This window comes from Ornithodoros turicata, chromosome 5 (genome assembly GCF_037126465.1).
Source record: "Ornithodoros turicata isolate Travis chromosome 5, ASM3712646v1, whole genome shotgun sequence".
In the NCBI taxonomy this organism is placed as follows: Eukaryota; Metazoa; Arthropoda; class Arachnida; order Ixodida; family Argasidae; genus Ornithodoros; species Ornithodoros turicata.
The window spans coordinates 35,921,321-35,940,447 of NC_088205.1; the positions used below are offsets into that span (position 1 = coordinate 35,921,321).

General features: G+C 42.5%; 1 protein-coding gene across 12 annotated transcripts in view; it reads left to right on the forward strand.

Moving 5' to 3' along the window:
• The window catches only part of LOC135394356 (cholinephosphotransferase 1-like), a 32,426-nt gene that overhangs the window by 11,257 nt on the left and 2,042 nt on the right, over nt 1-19,127 (forward strand). For 11 of the 12 annotated variants that reach the window (XM_064625070.1, XM_064625063.1, XM_064625060.1 and 8 more), the window contains 2 exons: nt 10,546-10,830; nt 15,233-15,359. In XM_064625070.1, the coding sequence (XP_064481140.1) occupies nt 10,546-10,830; nt 15,233-15,359 (412 nt within the window). Of the gene's footprint in view, nt 1-10,545; nt 10,831-15,232; nt 15,360-15,763; nt 15,882-19,127 lie in introns of all 12 variants that reach the window. The other variant, XR_010422855.1, reaches the window with a different exon arrangement.

Below are 19,127 nucleotides of genomic sequence, written 5' to 3' on the forward strand. Positions count from 1 at the left end.
ATTGATTAATTGATTAACTATTGATATGTTAATCGATTAGTTACCAGGTAAATAGTTGTATAATTTGCATTAATTTTAACAAATCAAACAGTGGTGTAGTTTTGCTATGAGACATGCACCTGTCCACTGAATGTTAATATTTTGCAATATCAGGCACTAGTATATTGGTGTTAGGGCACGAGATGCAATTGAAATGATGCATATACTGTCAACCACAGATGTTTCAATATATTACTTCCTTATAATTGGAGGTTCTTGACAGTGGACAATGCTCGTGATGAAAAGGTGGGAAAGAGCATGTGAAACTTGCACTTACATGGAGAACGTGATATTTAAAAGCTAGTAGCAATATTATTTGGTAGAACAACACTTTAGCAATTATTCCAGCAGTGTCTTTTCCATCTGAATCTACAGCTGCGCATGAATGTGCCATACTGTTAGCATTGACTACATTATTATGCCAGTATTGGCATTGTGTTAGCTTGTGTTGACATGTGAGTAGGCTTTTTACATACTCTCTTCTAGAGATGTCCGTCTGGCCATATAACTCAACTGCTAAAACGACATCTATGCTGCTCTCATAGCTTTTTCATAAAAATTCTATAAAGGATAAAAATAAACACCCTGTATATACAGGGTGTCTCAGCTAAATGTGCACACATTTTTTAAAAATATATACAGTCAAGCTCCTTTAGAGCGAAAGCCTTTTTAACGAAAGTACTAGTTGAACGAATTTTTTTCATGGTCCCGCCACAGCCCCATAGGGCTAATGTACTTTTCGAACATTTAGTACAAATTTCTTTACAACGAAAATACCTTAATAACGAACAAAAATGCGGCTCCTTCAACGTAATTTCCATCACATACAACAAAGTTCCCCAGGGGTGTTGGGCGGGTTTTACGAGGATTATACCAAGTTTTTCTCCCGGGGGTGGGGACCCTCCTTTATGATCTAAGTTTCCAAGCTGTGACCTTGGAAAGGGGTGACATCATCAAAGGCTCCATCACAGAGCCTCCCTGGACAATTCCTGGTCACCTTGGAGTTCAAAGCCCGATCGACCTCCTTTCTGACCTGAGTTCACGACGTTCGGTGCAGACCAGGGCAACAGCATTCACGAAGATTCCGTTGTCGTGGCAAGTTGTGCCATGGCAGACATGTCAGCGAAGGGCAGCGATGCCATCTCTGCACGAGCGTCCTCGAAGCGGAAGCAGTTTACAGTCAAGGAGAAGATCGCGGTGCTAAGAGCCGTTGATAGCGGTCGGAAGAAATTGGATGTTGCAAATGAATTTGGGATTAGTGCTTCTGTGCTTTCGACGTTTTTGAAGGACCGAGAGAAGATACAGAAGCATCACGAGAACAATGAAGGGTCCTCAGCGCGAAAACGGATACGTGCGACTAACTGAAGCTAACTGAAGCCGCTAGTGATAGGCAAGTCTCTAAATTCACGTGCATTCGAGAACGTACGCAACCTCCCGGTGGCAATGAACGCACTACTTCAGAAAAGATTAACTGACTTCTTTGTGCACAAATAAATGTCTTCTGTGAGTGCATACTAACAATTTGAGTGGTCTCTCCCTTTTTGGTTTTTATGGTTATTGCCAGGCGGACGGAGCGAAGTGGAAATGTAAACAAACAAGATGGCGGACATCCTCTTTAAGGAAGTGACCTTTACTACGATTTTTTTTTTTGCGGTCTCCTGAGCTTCGTTCTAAAGGAGTTTGACTGTATATCACTTTTTCCGAGATCAAATCAATTGCAATGTAGCATATGTTGAAGGGCGCTCCTTAGGAGTGCATGAGGAGGGTGTTCCTTCACTAATTTTTTGCGGACGATCTATCGAACGGATTTTTGTTCTGAAAACTGCTCCGGGATCAGGTGACCAAAGGGACCAGATGTCCTCATCAGGACAACTTCGTAGCTTTTATAATTAAAAAGTTAATTAAGACATTGCCTTAGGAGTTTCCCAATGCTCTCCTAAGGAGTGCCCTTCAGCATATGCTATATTGCAATTGATTTGACCTCGGAAAAAGTTATATGTATGTTTTTTAAAAATATGTTCGCATTTAGCTGGGACACCCTGTATATGCATTGGTAGCTGAGCTGTGTTGGGCAATCCCAGAAATTTCCGGGGGGGGTTGCAAAAAAAAAACAGAGCTGGGGGGGGGGGGGAATCCCCGAAGCTTGAGAAGTAAATTTTTCAATGTCTCAAGAACCTGGGACACTCGTAGTGCTGGACCCCCGTTCACTCCCAGAGTTTGGCGGCACTGACATTGTGATGTGCGACATCAGCTGCCGTGATGAGTAGAGCATGAGCTTGGGCACCGAAGAAACATGACCCACAGATAAGAGCTCAAGGATATGATTTACCACCTTGCCTGCTTCTATGACATCTTGACATCAGCTGGCATTACTAGTGGGGAAATTGACCTATGCCTCCAGCAGTCTCTAATTATAGCTAACGGCACTATGGTCCCTGCTGTGGGTGGCTGTCTACTGGTCACAAAATGACAGGCACAGGAGAATTTGTGGGGCTGAACACGTGGTTGGAAAAAATGTACAGACAAAGGAAAACAAAGACTAATTTGATTTACATTAGTGGCGGTGTTCGTATTAGCTACAGGCTGGCACCCATCACTTCTTTTGCATACAAGTGTTCAAGTGTCAAGGAGCACAGCACACATTTTGCATTTGCTTTTATGCCTTATAATTAGGGTTTGTGGTTTTCGGCATTTATTTTCAACCCAATTCGGGGGGTGTTTATCGGCATTTATATGGGGGACTATAAATCGGATTTTTTCGGCATCTATATTCCGCCCAAAAAATAAATGCCCGAACACGGGCATCTATTTATTTCGCATGAAAGAAAGCCTATTTTGCGCGCGAAGTAACAACGAACCGAAAAGAAGTGAATCGATTCATGGTTTCATTAACAATGTCTTTTACTGCCTGTGCCAAACCAGCAAACAAGGAGACTACCTCTTGTTGTAATAGATGCAAGCGTACATCATCATGCTCGCACCTGTCATAGCGGCTCGCTCCTTGCGATTAATAACACGCAGTTTAGAGAACGCGCACTCAACATTAGCGCTAGAAACAGGAATAGCCAGTATGCTTAAGGCGCACTGCGATAACAAAGGCCATGTGCTGGAACGGGCCGTCCAAAACTGAATAGGAGATATATCCACCTGAGGGGCAGGGCATACAGCATATTCGAAAAACTCGCGCTTTATATCATCCATACGAGATTCATCTCGTAGAACAAATAAGAATAAGTCCTCATACAGTGAAGTGCCTCGAAGTGCCTTGAAGTGCCTCACGAACGGAAACAAGGGTCACTCCAAGTCGTAACTGGAAGGGAGTAGATAGAGGAATACAAAAACACAAAAATGAACTAGAAGGCTAGGGCAGGGGATGAGCGATCGGCTTTTGAAACCGTTTGGGAGCTCCGTACACTCGTGATCTCTTTTTAACCGGACAACAACAGACCACAAAGGTTCTGAATAGTAAATTCACTAAAGATAGGTGTGTCACTAAGTACGTGTGCTGCCAAAAGGCGGTCACGGACCGTACAACAGAGCTGAGGTCGGGGCACAGCCCGAAGATAATACCACGCTCGAGAAATAGTCGACAACGGGAGATTCCAAGGGGATTTCCCTTTGCGGTTCCAGGAATGGCAGCTGTCAAGATACGAGAAATTCGGATTTTTTCGGAATATTCCGAATCTGAAAAAAATCATTCGGGGGGTGTTTTCCGGCATTTTTCGGAAAATGCCGAAAACCACGAATCCTACTTATAATGCCATTTCAGCATACCCAGAAATACCCCTGACGTCATTCATGCATTTTCATTGGAATTCTAGTGTAGCAGCAGTAAAGTTTGGTACAAAGAGACCCAAAGACTATTTATAGGGTCCCTAGGTATGCCATCTCTTGGAGAATTGCATTTGCATATTTGTTCCAATCCGTCTGTAACCTTGTGCTGGCTGGAAATATTGACTCCAGCATGCATTCATCCCTTCCTCATCCACACACAAAAAAAAAGAACAGAAAAGAAAAACAGCATTACAACCTCGACTGTGTGTGAACCAAAGGAAGCTTGCGTAGAGGTTTGACTCCCCGAGATTCTATCTGAGAATGGTCTTGTGAAGTAAGGGTTGATAGTATATGTATCAATATTCTTGCAGGCTGCACATCATTCACATATACTTAAAAGAAAAAGTAGACCTTTACTCTAAAAAAATTTAGCAAAGAAATTTTTAAGTCTTTTATGCATCAGAAGCTGAGGCTTGATGCTACTAAAAGCTGCTCTGTCTTCAGTTCACTTCACTAATCAATTAATACGCTTACCTATACAACCGTGCACTTTTGGGCATCATGTAAACTTGGTTAAGAAGTGGTCATTGTGAAAGTACTCAGAGAAGTGAAGTATCATAATATTGGGTATACTGAACGCATATTTTTTCAGTCTGTACCAGATAAAATCCATAGATTTTGTATTGAGTTGTACAGATCATCTTCAGTTGTCATAGTTACGAGCATAGTGAGCCCTTGTGAACAAACTTTTTGTCAAGTTCACATGATTGCCCTCACAAATATTCTACTAACGTTTTTTGTAGGCTGCACAAGCTACATACAGGTGTCGAACTGAACCGAAACAGGAAAAGAACACTATTTTTGGACAGGCTTTTTTCCCCCTCATTCTGGAGCAAAACACAAAAATTGTTGTAATGTTTTTTAGTTCAAGTGGCAAGGTCTGATATCTGGAACTCTAAGATGCTTACCAAAAAACACTGCGACGTATCATCTTCAAACCGGCCAAAATTCACACGCCGTCAGTGTTCTTATGTTCATGCCATCATTGGGTGTTTTAGAGTTGGGAATTCGATTTTACTGATTTTAAGATTCACTACAACCGAGAAATTCACATGATCATTTTCTAGCACATCGTCTTTGCCATTTTGAAGTTTTCAAGTGGTGCTCCTCCAGAGCATTTTTTGAGTCTCTCTTGAAAGCTTGAATCGAATGGCCAGACATACTTTACGTCTTTGAGACTTTCGCTTCTCATTTTGCTTGAGAAACCTCAAAATTTGGCACAGTCTTTTTTTGAGAATAAGAGCAACAGTTAAATGATGAATGATGATATCATGGGCTTAGAGAACCTGACGTTATTCCTCGGAATATCTTATCAGTCACAAATTCTTAAGAAGTAAAAATTGCCCTTTCATAAATCTGTGCGGTGTTTACTTTCAATTTTATGGGAGCCACGCTTGCTGTTGAATAAAAACTAAAAAGTTGAGAGGAAACCACCACATTTCTGGCCCGCTTTGCCAGCACGCTCAAACACAGGGTGATCTCAAATCGAAAATCCAAAAGGTCTGCCAGGTACACGATTTCTCTCTGATCTGAAATCACTTGGCAGGGAACATCATAGGTGGCACCTGTGCTGACCTGAATGTTGGAACCGGTTTGAGCTGATATGATTCATTATTTTTTAAACCTGGAGCTGAACCATTTTTTGTCGAACCCATATGACGACCAGAACAAAAAACGTTTCGGTTCCACACCCTGGCTTTGCACCTTGAAACTTGAGTTTCTACTGACACGTGCTCATGTGCATGCATTTTCGCACTTGAACTTTTGTGCAATGACTGCACAATGAGGAGGAAGGTGGTCTTCCATGTGAACTGCTAACTTCCTCATTCATGCAGTCACTCAAGTGTGCCCAGTGTTGGGACTGTTTGAGTTGTGAAATGTTTTTCTGGGTAAATCCATTCCAAATTGAGCAAGACAGCTGGTGTGTTTGGAGCTTCATAAATGGACATATTGGTGGAAATGTGGCTGACTGATGAAAAATTGTTATTTTGGACTGGTAGGTGGAGTCACTGGCAAATGGGTGTAAGTGTTACGCTTGTCCTGCACCTCTTTGGTTGTCTAGCAGCACCTTTATCTTTGATTCACTCGCATCAACAATATTGTGTCCACACAAGATGTACCTGGTGATTCAACCAAATTTGATTACCCTGAAGGTCTCAGCTACAAAAAAATACAACCTGAGGGATACCATGTGAGGACTGTGCGATTCTCGATCATTCTGTATAGCAATCTCATCCTACTTGATAAAATTGACATTATCACTTCTATATTGAGGCTCATGCGAAAATAATGACTCCTACAATATTTTAAGAGTCATTAGCTAATTAATTTGTCACAATGAAGAAAATGTTGGCAACTACACCATTGGCAAACTGGGTTTCGTCCCCAGATGTCCTCCTTTCACGCTACTCAAACCACATACTCTGCAAAAATATAACAAAACAACACCCCTCGCACAACCGTTAGCTCGACTGACCATACGTCTTCGAACTCAAAATTTATTACCTCTTGTCGTCGACTGCGGACACGTGTGAGGCGCTCCTCATAGAAACACAATCCTGCGTGTCTTGGAGCCAGTATCTGGTGACTGCTTCCAGACATCGGCAAATCCTCAAAGTGACCAGTCGTTTTCTGTGAAGTGCGGGGAGAAGTAAAAACAAAAATAGCGAGCCATTCTGTCGCACAGCAGGTTTCCACTTTACAGATGTGATTGTGTATTTGTCAGTTATTGGCAAATTTATATACGGCATAACGGAGAAATAAGCCTTGTGAGTGAACAATGTTGAAAAAGGGAGCGACTTCAACTGTGGTGCATTGTCCTCTGCCTGGTCAACATGGCTGTGTGAAGTTGCACCATTTATGTTTCACAAGTGGAACTGGCAGTGGAAGTGTCAAGATGTGAATATCCGAGTTGAGCCTCCTCCAATCTCTTTCTCTGTGGTAGAGAGACCCTGCAGAAGAGAAGTAAAATAGTGCAGGTGACAATAAGATAGGAAATAGATCTGTAAGGATTAGAAGCAGCCTAAGACTTTACAGGGAAAAGACAAAAGGATTTAGTATTGGTATTAACAAATCACTTTGTTTTTGTCCTGCTATTTTTCTGTAAACTCTTTGTCCACTTGTAATTTTTCACACATCTGTATATTGGGGTATATTTATAATTGCTCCCACATACTTTGCAGTGCACGGTGAACCTGCTCTGCTAGTGCCAATAGGGTAACTTGTGTAATCCTTGAATCTCACCCAGACATTGTAAGTAGGCATTCCTCACTAACTTAGACATGAAGTGCTAAAAGATAGGGTAAATCAAAATGTAGGGTGACCCACCGTGGTGTGCAACAAAAAGAGTTAACTTGTTTCCTAGGTTCCTTGTGCACCTCAAAGATGTGCAAGTAATTGCTTTCATTCCACTGCCTACCAGTTCCACAGATCAAATTGTTGTCTGCATTCTTTTATCATATGACATCCTTATTATCCTTACATCCTTATCTTTATCCTTGGAGTTATTTTTTTAGCAATGGTATAGGCACCAAGTCAGTTGTCTTGCTTGATTTGAAAGTAATTTACCTTCCTACTTCATGAAGTAAAATTGTATCCTGTCCTACTTGAACACGTGCCCAGAGCCCCTTGTTTTTGGGATTTGCTTCCGACCCAGAAAGAATGACCAAGATTTTGTTTCTGATTTGTTTAAAATATTTCAAATGCATTGCTGAACATTCTTTGGGGACAATTTATACTTAGACCTTGCAAAATTTTTACCTACAAACACATTGGGAATAAAATTCTTATATGTATCTTTGCCTTCACAAAATTTGTGTACTTTCAATGCTTTGTTCAGCTAAATGGACCAGTAGGTCATTCCATGCTAAACGTCCCAGAGGTGACACTTGACCCTCGTCGATTTTGTTATAAAAATTCATACTGATTCATTGCTTGGGAAAAACCACTAAAACAAATGTTTTAGCTGCCATCACAAAATAGTTTTCCCTAAGTGTCCGTTTAAAGTTACGGGTTCAGCTTCTGACCACCCCTGCAGTCTACGCGTGCCGCTGCCAAAATTATAGAAATATTGCAATTGTTTTCATGTCGCGGTAAGGAAGAAGTGCCCATCTACCTATCTGAGGGTCGCAAATATTCTGGTCACTCGCCATATGTATCCTAAAGGGGGTGCGAAAAATGTTTCAAGAAGCAAATTTTCGCATTTTTTCTGGACTACATCGCTAGAAGTAAAGAGACAAAACTATTTTTAACATTAAGGTAAGTATGGATACTACAAGCCAAAAAAGTTTCGTTGAGAGGCTAAACACAATAATATGAGACAAAAATACGCGAAGATGCAACTTTGGCGAAAATACGGCAACTTTAACCTGAAATAACAAAAATGGTGGAACGCAGAAAGAAGAACAGTGAAAGGTTGAAGAAAGTTTCATGCCCAAAGAACACAAGGAGTAAGTTTTAAAAAAGTATATTTTTTTATAGCGGAGAAAAGAATTTTTGAAGTTCGGGTACGGCGCAGATAGCGTGCGCAACCGTAACAACGCTCTCATGCTCTCGGCGACACCACATCGAAGGTGGACAAGGGAAGCACCTTCTGACTTGGTTGACTTGACCTTATTGTCATGGTTTCACTCACAACGTGTCTGTGACTTGACACTTGTTCGCAACTTTCCCCATTATAGGACCCTGTGACTGCATGAGAGGAATGACGAAACGCCTAGCAGCAAAAGCAGGCTTGCAACGGTCCTTGAAATAGTTGATTCTGCGGGTGGGTCAACCGGAGTCTCGATAGTGTAAAAACGATATGGGTTTCGCAACAGTTTGTAAGTGAGATGAGACAGTTCCTTGAAGGGAAGTTACCAAAGTACAGTGTCCGTTGCCGGCACACGCACCTGCCACTGCTTTGAACCAGTGAGCCCATTGGAGGCTTATGTGTTTGTGTCGTTCATGTTAGTAGCCTCCCTCGGCTAATTCTCGTTGGTTACGTCGTATATACTGTACTGTACGTCGTATACTGACACAGACACGTAAGCCTCCAACAGGCGATGTCTTGTGTGTACGGTACACAGGACATCGCCTGTTGGAGGCTTACGTGTCTGTGTCATCCATGCTTGTAGACTGCTTCGGCTAATTCTCGTTGTTTGCGTCGTACGCAAGAAAGTACACTGTCAGTGCCGCACTTACGTCGTACTCAAGCGAGTAGTCTTTTCCGACGGTTTTTCCGAGTGGATGAACCAATCACATTGTACTGACTGCTCGTAGCAGACGACACCGACCTGGAGCCCGACGCTGAATTGAAGATACCGTTCGTTATTGGTATTATTTGGAGATGACGCGCTCCAAAGGCCATGTGGCCGCACGTTAAAACTGTTCTACAAGGCTGTGATTTCGAAGAAATGACACTACTGCTCATCACGCGAAAGCTCGTGACGAATCACAACGAATCCCATACATGCACTTACCACGCGGTACGGAATAACGAATAGACGAATAGTTGAGCATCGCGCCCCTGGTGCACCTTCGATGTGGTGTCGCCGAGAGCATGAGAGCGTTGTTACGGTAGCGCGTGCTGTCTGCGCCGTACCCGAACTTAAAAAATTATTTTTTCTGCTATAAAAATATATACTTTTTTAAAACTTACCCCTTGTGTTCTTTGGGCATGATACTTTCTTCCAGCTTTCACTGTTCTTCTTTCTGCGTTCCACCATTTTTGGTATTTTAGGTTGCAGTATTTTCGCCAAAGTTGCATCTTCGCGTATTTTTGTCTCATATTATTGTGTTTAGCCTCTCAACGAAACTTTTTTGGCTTGTAGTATCCATGCTTATCTTAATGTTAAAAATAGTTTTGTCTCTTTACTTCTAGCGATGTAATCCAGAAAAAATACGAAAATTTGCTTCTCGAAGCATTTTTCGCACCCCCTTTAGGGTACATATGGCGAGTGACCAGAATATTTGCGACCCTCAGATAGGTAGATGGGCACTTCTTCCTTACCACGGCATGAAAACAATTGCAATATTTCTGTAATTTTGGCGGCGGCACGCGTAGACTGCAGGGGTGGTCAGAGGCTGAACCCGTAACTTTAAACGGACACTTAGGGAAAACTATTTTGTGATGGCAGCTAAAACATTTGTTTTAGTGGTTTTCCCCAAGCAATGAATCAGTATGAATTTTTATAACAAAGTCGACGAGGGTCGAGTGTCACCTCTGGGACGTTTGGCATGGAATGACCCCAGTGTTAGAAGCACACGCTTTCAATTTCGCTTGGCGCTATGTTTATACCTGTAAAGTGCAATTATGGTAGTCTATGCAAACACTTATGAGTACTTGCAAATAACAGTCCCAGGTCAGACCCACCATTGGTCGATTAAAATTATCTAATATTTGATCTGGATAGTTTCTAGATATCTGTTGCATATTATTTCAGCAATGCACAGGAAAGCATATCAGCTGACAGCTCTAGACATTGTTGTTCCATGTTCGACTTCTCATGCACGCTACCTTTTTATGAATCTGATGAACTATTTGAAATTCTTAGTATATTTATCTGGTGAGCAGGAGAACTGCCAGAATTCAATATGCATTGCTGCGTATTGATTTGGAACAATCTGAATAAAAAACGAGGGGCTCTAGTGAACTTTTGGTGAGGGTTAGCCCAAGCTGTGGTGTATGCACAGGGCACAAGTGTGCTGTCGCCCTGTATCCCCATAGCCCTGGTGGTGCTGCCAGCATTCATAATCTACCAGAAGTCTACAATGCACGTCTACGAGAACCACCCATGCCTGTACATAGTGGCTTTTGGCATGGTGGCTGCCAAGGTGACCAATCGGCTAGTGGTGGCTCACATGAGCAAGAGCCAGATGGAGTACATGGACTCTGTCCTTGTTGGGCCTGGAATGCTTTTCCTCAACCAGTACTTCAGCACTACCTTCAATGAGTACATCGTCTTGTGGATTTGCCTGGTAAGCATGGAGTAATCCACATAGTATCTTTGCCCCTAGTATTTAGAGTGATGCACAGCAAGAGCTGCATGTACAAGTGGGATTGACAGTATGCTGCATGAGCGTAAGACCCTTCGTAGCTAGAGTGATGGCCTGGGAAAGTAATAAAACATACATACCACCATACATACCACCGGCTCCCATTTGATCTCCCAACATAGCTCCCGAGACCTGCTGTCTGACGTCCAGGCACATGGCACTCCCCCCACACACGCACATTCACAGGGAAGGGAAATTGATTCACAAGGACTGAAATTTGTGAAACGTGGGAGAGTTACATTTCGGCTTCCTGTAACTTCAGACATCAATTTCACTGTTTCATTCGCGTTGATGTGCACATATTGTGTTCATTGTATCAAGATACTCTTGTGCAACCTAGCCGGCCTCAGTGGCTCAGTCGGTAGCGTGTCCACCTGCTGATCCCAATACCGCAGGCCCAATACCCGGCCGAGGATGGTGGCAACTTGGTGGAAGGGTACAAGTTGCTCAGACACGACGTCTTCCGCGAGGGACGTTAAATGTGGTGTGCCGTGTGTCGATATTTTGGCACACGTTAAAGAACCCTCAGATGGGAACCCTCACTCATGATCACAGTTGTCTCGCGATGTAAAGCCCCAAATTATTATTATTATCTCGTTCAACCTAGAGACAGGACTGTTAATGGCTGGTACAGTAAAATTTGGGGTAAGGGAAACAATGAGAACGACATCCCACTCCCACATGAACAGAGAACACACCATTTCATCTTTTGAAATGCTTTGAGTCGTGAAATCCACTCGTGTGGGCACAAGGTTATTCTCTACAACGTACTGACTGCCTCATTACTACTAAACTTTCCATTGTGGTAAGCTGTAATCGAGCCACTTTTAATTTACAGAAAATTTATGTTGTGTGCTCAATGAAAGCCAAGTTTTGAGCCAATGTCAGTCAGCTCAAATTTGAGAGCTTTGCTGAATTGGATTGATCTGGTTTCAATCTGAACTTAAGTCAAATAGAAAAGTACAAATTAAATGTGGAGCTCCCTCCGAAGCACTCTCTAAAGATTGCACAAGGGCTGGAAAAAAAATTTAGGCATAGAATTTACCTATGTCTCGTGTATTTTCAGCTATGCACATATGATGACTGTTAATTTATTGTGTTGGGTAAATATCCTACACTTGACAGCTCTGCAGAAAAATTGTAACTGAAAAGGGAAGTGACATAGCGTGAACTGGAAGAATTCTATTAGAAATTCTGCAGTGAGAATTCTTTCAGCTCTTCCTACCTGGCTTTCTGAAGTTCTGGGACTCCTGCTGTATCTCCCCCCTCCCCTCCTCCTTGTGACCTTCACACAGCATAATATATAGAATATCTGATAGGCAATATTTGCTGAAGGAATTTCATAAACAACCTAATAACTTATTTGTTTATTTATTTATCGTAAATATGTTAAGATCCCGCAGAAACGGGAACAACACTGACCCAGAAACTTCTACAGCATGCTACACATAGCCACCCTCGAGCTAGTTCTTCAATGGAGCTTACAGGATGAGCAATTTTAGAGGGGCACTAATATAGCTCTATGTCTAAACTCTTTCTTAGCATTTGACGTGACATGCTCTTCCGTTACAATATGATTTTTTTCTGTGTTCCTCTGGAAATCATATCATCAGGGTGGCAGTATAGTGTATACCAGCCAGCTGGTTAACAAACTCCATGGGAGAGCAACACCAACACAAATTAAATTTGTGCTGGTTTGTGTCTTGTGTTAGAGGCAGCCTTCTGTTTGTGCCCATACTCAGGCTTTGCACTATGGAGGTCATCTTTTTTGTCACACATTGTGAAGTTAATCCACCAACTTGCCTGCGTCTGTGCCATATCACGAGGGTTTCTTCTGGTGGTAGTAGTTTTCAAGTGCAGAGACATGTAATAAGTAAAGAATTAGATATACCTGCAAAGAATATAGCAGCAATAATGCTCTCACTAGGGGATATTGAATATGTTGTTCGTGCACCATTAGCACTGCCAATGAAATTTTGGTTTGCTTGTTCCAGTGCTTGTTCCACACTCACCATAGTTTTGGCGCTCTATGGCCTTTGTTGCCTTTGTGCCATTAAACACATAATCAATCAATCAATCAATTGTTCCAGTGCGGTGGTAATTAAGAGCTTATAGAGCATCACTTTACAAGCTACGACACACTTTACAAGATAGTATTGCTTGGATTGAAATCAATATCTATAAGTGTTGTCCTGAAAGTAATGCACCTTTGGCTAGTACTCCGTTGTTTATCGATGGATTTTAATGAAAACTTATATAATAAACTCCTATGATTGTCCTACTAATTCTCCAATTTCCTTACGGATTGACCCCGAATAGCCATAGATATATGTCTGAAGCAAAGGGCTGTCATCGAGTTTCTGTTCAAAGAGGGCTGCAATGCCGCAGAGGACCATAGACGGCTAAAAGAAGCATATGGAGGTGCAACAATGGACCTTTTTCACAACGGCCTATGCGCATGACCTTGATGCTCCGGTCTTCACTAGATGGCGCAGTATGGGAACGACAGAAGTAGGGACCAGTGGGGAGATTTTACGAACGGCATGAGCTCTTCAATCCCACTCCGGACCGATATTGGTCCTTTGTGACGAGCGCCGAGCATGGTTCGCTGGAGAGCCGCTAGGATACGCCATTCATGTGAAAAAGGTCCCTTGACCTCTAAGTAAAGTGAAAAGAAGTCTGACTGAAATTGAAGACCAGCCAAGAAGTGGGAGGACCACAAACGCTATAAAGCAGGGACACACACAACAGGTTGACGACATCGTTTGCGGTAATTGACGAGTGACCATCGGGGAAATCTGTGAAATGGTGGGTTGTGGCTCGTCTTAGTGCAGAGGAAGTGATGGTGTATAGTCAGTGACAACACAAGTCATACACTTGACCCCGCCCCCACACAAGAATCGCGCGCGTGAATGCAGTGTGGCGCGGCCAAGTTGAGACTGGGGGAGAGAGAGAGCGACGGGAGGCCGGCACTACATCGCAAAGCGTTTGCGCCGTGCAAAGGCTGGTAGCCAATCGCAGGAGCCTTCCATGGAGAGGGCGGTCCCAATTGTAGGATTTAAGTTGTCACTGACTATAGTCCTTGATCTGTTGCAATGTGTGTTTCAAAAAGACACCTTCTTGGACAATGTTGTGACAGGTGACGAGACTATAATTCAGAGACAAAGAACCAATCCAAACAATGGCCTGAAGGGCCAGAGATTTGAAGACATCGATGATGTTATAGACAGTTTGAAACCATTGATTCGGCAGCAGTTACCAGAATTTTACCAAGATAGATTTCATGCTTGGACGCAAAGGTGGTGCAAATGCATTGCACCTGTCGGAGGCTATGTTGAATGTGCACATGGATAGTACACATTTCAGTGTATAAGTATACATACAGAGTTGCACTAAATATCTTCATACTTGACAAGTTCATGAGCAAAGGTGCATTACTCTCAGGACAACACTCATATCTAGGACAGCTGCATAGAATAAAATATATACAGGGTACTTCTTTTTTAACTGCACCAAATCTGAAAAAACAAAACAAAAAGATGCATTAGAGCACTTTCAATTTTGTCATTCGCTTAACCGACTTGGTGACCCCTGGGAATAAGTTTGCTTGTGTAAAAGATGACTGCTTAACATATATATTTGCATTAACTTTTTAATTAGATGCTTTCAGGGAAATGTGAGATAGCAGAATTTGAGGCAGTCGTTATTTAAAGAGAGACTGCTTCTTTCAAATCCTGAAACACGCACGCACATTGAGATATACGTTGCCAAATTCTGCTGTGCAAATGAGCGAAAACTAAAACCACACACATCAAAAGCACTGGAAAAGTTTCAACCTTGGCCTATGGGAGCTTATCTGGGCCGCAAAGCGATTTATCTGGCCAGCAGGTCAGCGCCTGTTCCAATCAGTTTCATCGCCCTAAAGCATGTGGCCCTCCGACATGGAATGAACACTGCTGAACACTGAACAGACTGCTCAGATGCACTTTCTTTCGGTTTGGGATCATTTGCTTAGCAAGACTTGGCACTGGGTATCTCAATGTGTGCGTGCGTTTTAGGATTTTAAAGAAACAGAGCTGCTTCAAATAATGACTGCCTCCAATTCTGCTATCTCACATTTCCCTGAAAGCATCTAATTAAAAAGTTAATTGAAATATCTCTGTTAATTAGCCACCTGACTGCACAAGCAACCTTATTCCTGATAGGTGCCAAATCGGGTAAGATAATGACAAAATTGAAAGTGTCCTAATTCAATTCTTGAAAATTTTGTGCTGCTAAAAAAAGATACCCTGTATAAACATGGATCACTGTTCTGTATACTCAGGTGTACTCGGTGGCTGACTTGCTGTGCTATAGCAGAAATGTGTGCAACCAGATGTGTGCCCATCTGCAAATCCCATTGCTGCGTTTAGCTTCTGTTCCACAGCCAAAGCACCACGTCTCCTCCGATGGTGAGTGTGTTTCTAAATCTGTTTTCGATTGGCAAAAGCAACCACTAGTGCAAGGAATAACAGATAAAATGGTGTTGACAATGTCCTCGTTTTGCTTAACCCATTATTCTTCAAGCAAGTGCTGCAAACCTTACACATGCTTGCTTGCACCTTGCTGTTGATCATAGACTAGGCATGGTCCGGTACCAAGATACAGCCCCTCAGTCACAGTGTCTGTACACAATTATCTCCATTTGCCTCAAATATCTTTAACTCTTATACATTTTAGGGCAACATAATTAATGGAAGAACACAGAAAGCTTTTACATTGTAATACAGTACTGTAGACTATATATATGACACGCACTTGAATAGTCTGCAGGCTTTATTTTGAAAATGAAGTGTCACATATTATATTTCCTTAGGTCTCAACAGAATATCAGCTAGTTCTAGCGAGCTCCCACCTACATAATGGGGCACAGTGCTTGGAAAGTAACTGCCCGAGAAACTTTTAACTTCTCACAGGACTCTGATACAAAGCAGGTACGGCAATAATAGCCTTCACTGCTAGGACACATGTTCAATCACGCACACATGCACTATAATATGGTGCCTCAAAGACACTGTCATCCTGCTCTTGTCAGGATCAAGTGCCATCCAGGGTAATGCTTTGTTCTGCAGTTGTGTGGTGCATGCATTGGGGCCTGTGTTTTAGGGTAAAACCCAGTAAAACCCATTTTTACCCCCCGATTCGCATTATCATCACTTAGGGTACAACCCGAAAAAACCCGGAAACGAACAGCTGTTCTGCATTTTATGTGAATCTGAAACGTGCTCTTTTTTTATTTTTCACCTGAAAATGTACTTTTTCACTCGATATCACCGGATTTTACCCTCTTTTACGGCTCCTGAAATAAAACCACTCCCTGATTTTACCCTCCAATTTTCAAAAGACGTAAAACCTCAAAACTCTGATGCAAAGCAGGTACTGCAATAATAGCCTTCGCTGCTAAGACACGTGTTCTATCACGCACATATGCACTATGCATGCATAGGGCCCTGTGTGTTGGGGTTTTATGTCTTTTGAAAATTGGGGAGTAAAAACCTGGTTTTAAAATCTGGTAAGTAAAAAAAACTGGTCTGTTGCACAACAGACAGGTGCCGAAGATAGGGAACGATGTAGATCATAGCAGGGTGACAGTGTCTTTGAGGCACCATCCCAAAACATCGAGAAAACAGAAATAAAGATAGCAAGCCAAAGTGGCAACAGATACAAAGTTATTGCATGATGAACTAGCACTGGTTAACAAGGACAGACATAAAGAGAGAACAGGACAAGGTGCTATGTAGGGGTGTGCAAATATTGGAGTTCTCAAATTCGAGTCGAATATGTCAATTACCACCCAATATCTGTCCTTCCTGTGCTCTCCAAGGGCTTTGAACGTATTATCCATAGTCGCCTCTCAGCTTATTTAAAAAATTGGACCTCCTTTCAGAGTGTTAGCTCGGCTTCGGGAAAGACAGGTTGACGGATCTTGCCCTCTTAGCACAGAAAGAACTTATCATAAAAAATATAACGAACAAACTCATAACGCAAGGTGTGTTTCTTGATTTTAGCAAAGCTTTTGACTCTTTGTTGCACTCTGTTCTTTTAGAAAAATTATCACGTTACGGGGTTCGAGGCAGTGTGCTCTCGCTCTTTGCTTCGTATCTTGATAGCCGCTATCAAAAAGTAATCTGTGGCTACTCATCTACTTTTAGCAAGGTTAGGTGTGGTGTCCCACAGGGTAGTCTGTTGGGCCCTTTTTTAATGTGTTAGCGTTACAATCCTCACTACACAAGAACCGTGGTGTGGTCTATCTGTAGCCACGGCATGGCTAGGTGAATGGAGAGAGAAGGAGAGGGTGCGTGGAGAGCGTGATGCGGCCATGACGCTGGCGCGTCGGCACTCAGCAGAGCAGCGTGCAGTTGTGGTGGTCAACAGGTTCAGACATGTCTGCGTGGGCGCACCATGGGTTATGAAAGCTGTGCGAAGCAGCGGTGGCGAAAGAAGGCTGCGGCTGTGAAACGGCGCCGCCAAGCTGAATCGGAATAATCCCGAAAGGCTCGTTTGTCTTGCGTTAGCGTTGTGTAGTGTCGTGTGAAGGGTTGTTGAGGGGTTGTGTAACGTTGTGAAGGGGAGTTCCCAAAGGGTTTTCAAATTTTAATGCTAACGCATTTCCGTCAGACACAGCGATGGATCGACCATGATTTTTTGTTTTGTATTTATATTAATGATTTTCCATTGATAACTAACGAGGCTGACTTCATTATCTATGGAGACGACTGTAGTCTGTTTTTTTAGAGGTTCCCATCTAGGCTCCGTTGTCGCAGCCGCAAATCAAGTGCTTCGTGCGGTTAGTTTCTGGGCTGAACATAACTGTCTGAAAATCAATGCTTAGAAAATCGAAGCAGTCTGTTTCAGGGAAAAAAAAGAAGTCTGTAATATTGTGCAAAGACCTTACCCATAGAGACTCGCTTATTTGTTTGGTTAAGACGATTAAGACCCTAGGTGTGATTTTTACCTCCACACTTACTTGGTCATCGCAAATCAATGTGGTACACTCCCATATATTTGGTTATTTGTGTCGGTATGGAGGCCACACGACAAAGAGCGTAGTTTTATTATTGTACTACACTAATCTACTCTCACTTTAGTTATTGCTTTCCCGTATGGAGCACCGCGCCTCTCTTGAGTTTAGATAAATTACTAGTACTGCAAAAGGAAGTCTCTTCGGATTTTTCACTGCCTTCCGTATGGTCATACAACTGCAGGGCTATTTGAACTGTACAACATGATTAAAAAAACATAATTTATATCAGTACAAAATGTTCTGCTACTACCAAACAGTGTCAAGGAAATCATTAAGCAATGTGTTGTCCATGTTCAACTTTGAAAAGAAGAGAACGTACCACACTATGAATACTGTAGCCGAAGGATCTTTTACACTCCCAGGTGCCGAATACTTTACGGTGAACAGAGATTATGTTATAAGCTGCCCATCATATTGAATAGCTGTCCTTTCGATCCTGTGTGTGTCTCACATAAAAGGATTCGCAGCTATTGCATGTAGTACATATTCTGTGGCCGCGTCGGCGGCTTTTTTTTTTTACAGACCCACAGTTATCTGCGAAAAATAATAAATAAATATTAATCACTCGAAGTATTCGGTTTGAAATAAAATATCCAGTATTACTATTCCCCGAACATGAACACCACAACCTCGAAAGTGGGCTTCACTTGATTGATACTTCTTTGCATGAAGTGAAGCCTGCTTTACAAAATTGCCAGTGCTGCGGGGCCAACATCGGTGTTTAGTTTAAGATAACGTTAGCCCACGCTAATTGTCTATACTTCGCCTGAGGTAGGGGCGGCGTCTCTTCCGCGTGCACTTTAGCGGTGCCGGAGGGGGATTTGGATTTGATGTCTGGGAAGTTGCCTTTGAAAAGTTAACCCTTGAATAATACCTGCAGCACAGGTACAAAAAGGGTGTCTTAAAGACATCCCTCAAGTTCAAAATTTCAGCAACGCAACTTCCCCAGCCGAGATATACACACTCCAGCAAAGAAGCTAAAGGACATTCATTGCAAAGCTGAGGCCGGACGCCAATTTTTTCGTTTCACAAGTGACCCGTGGATGTTCAGAAACAATTAGAGCCTCATCTGTGCAACATGCCACTACCTGACATCATATTTTGAAATCGAGATAATTAGTAAGTGTAGACTAACCTGAAACGCAAGAAACACTAG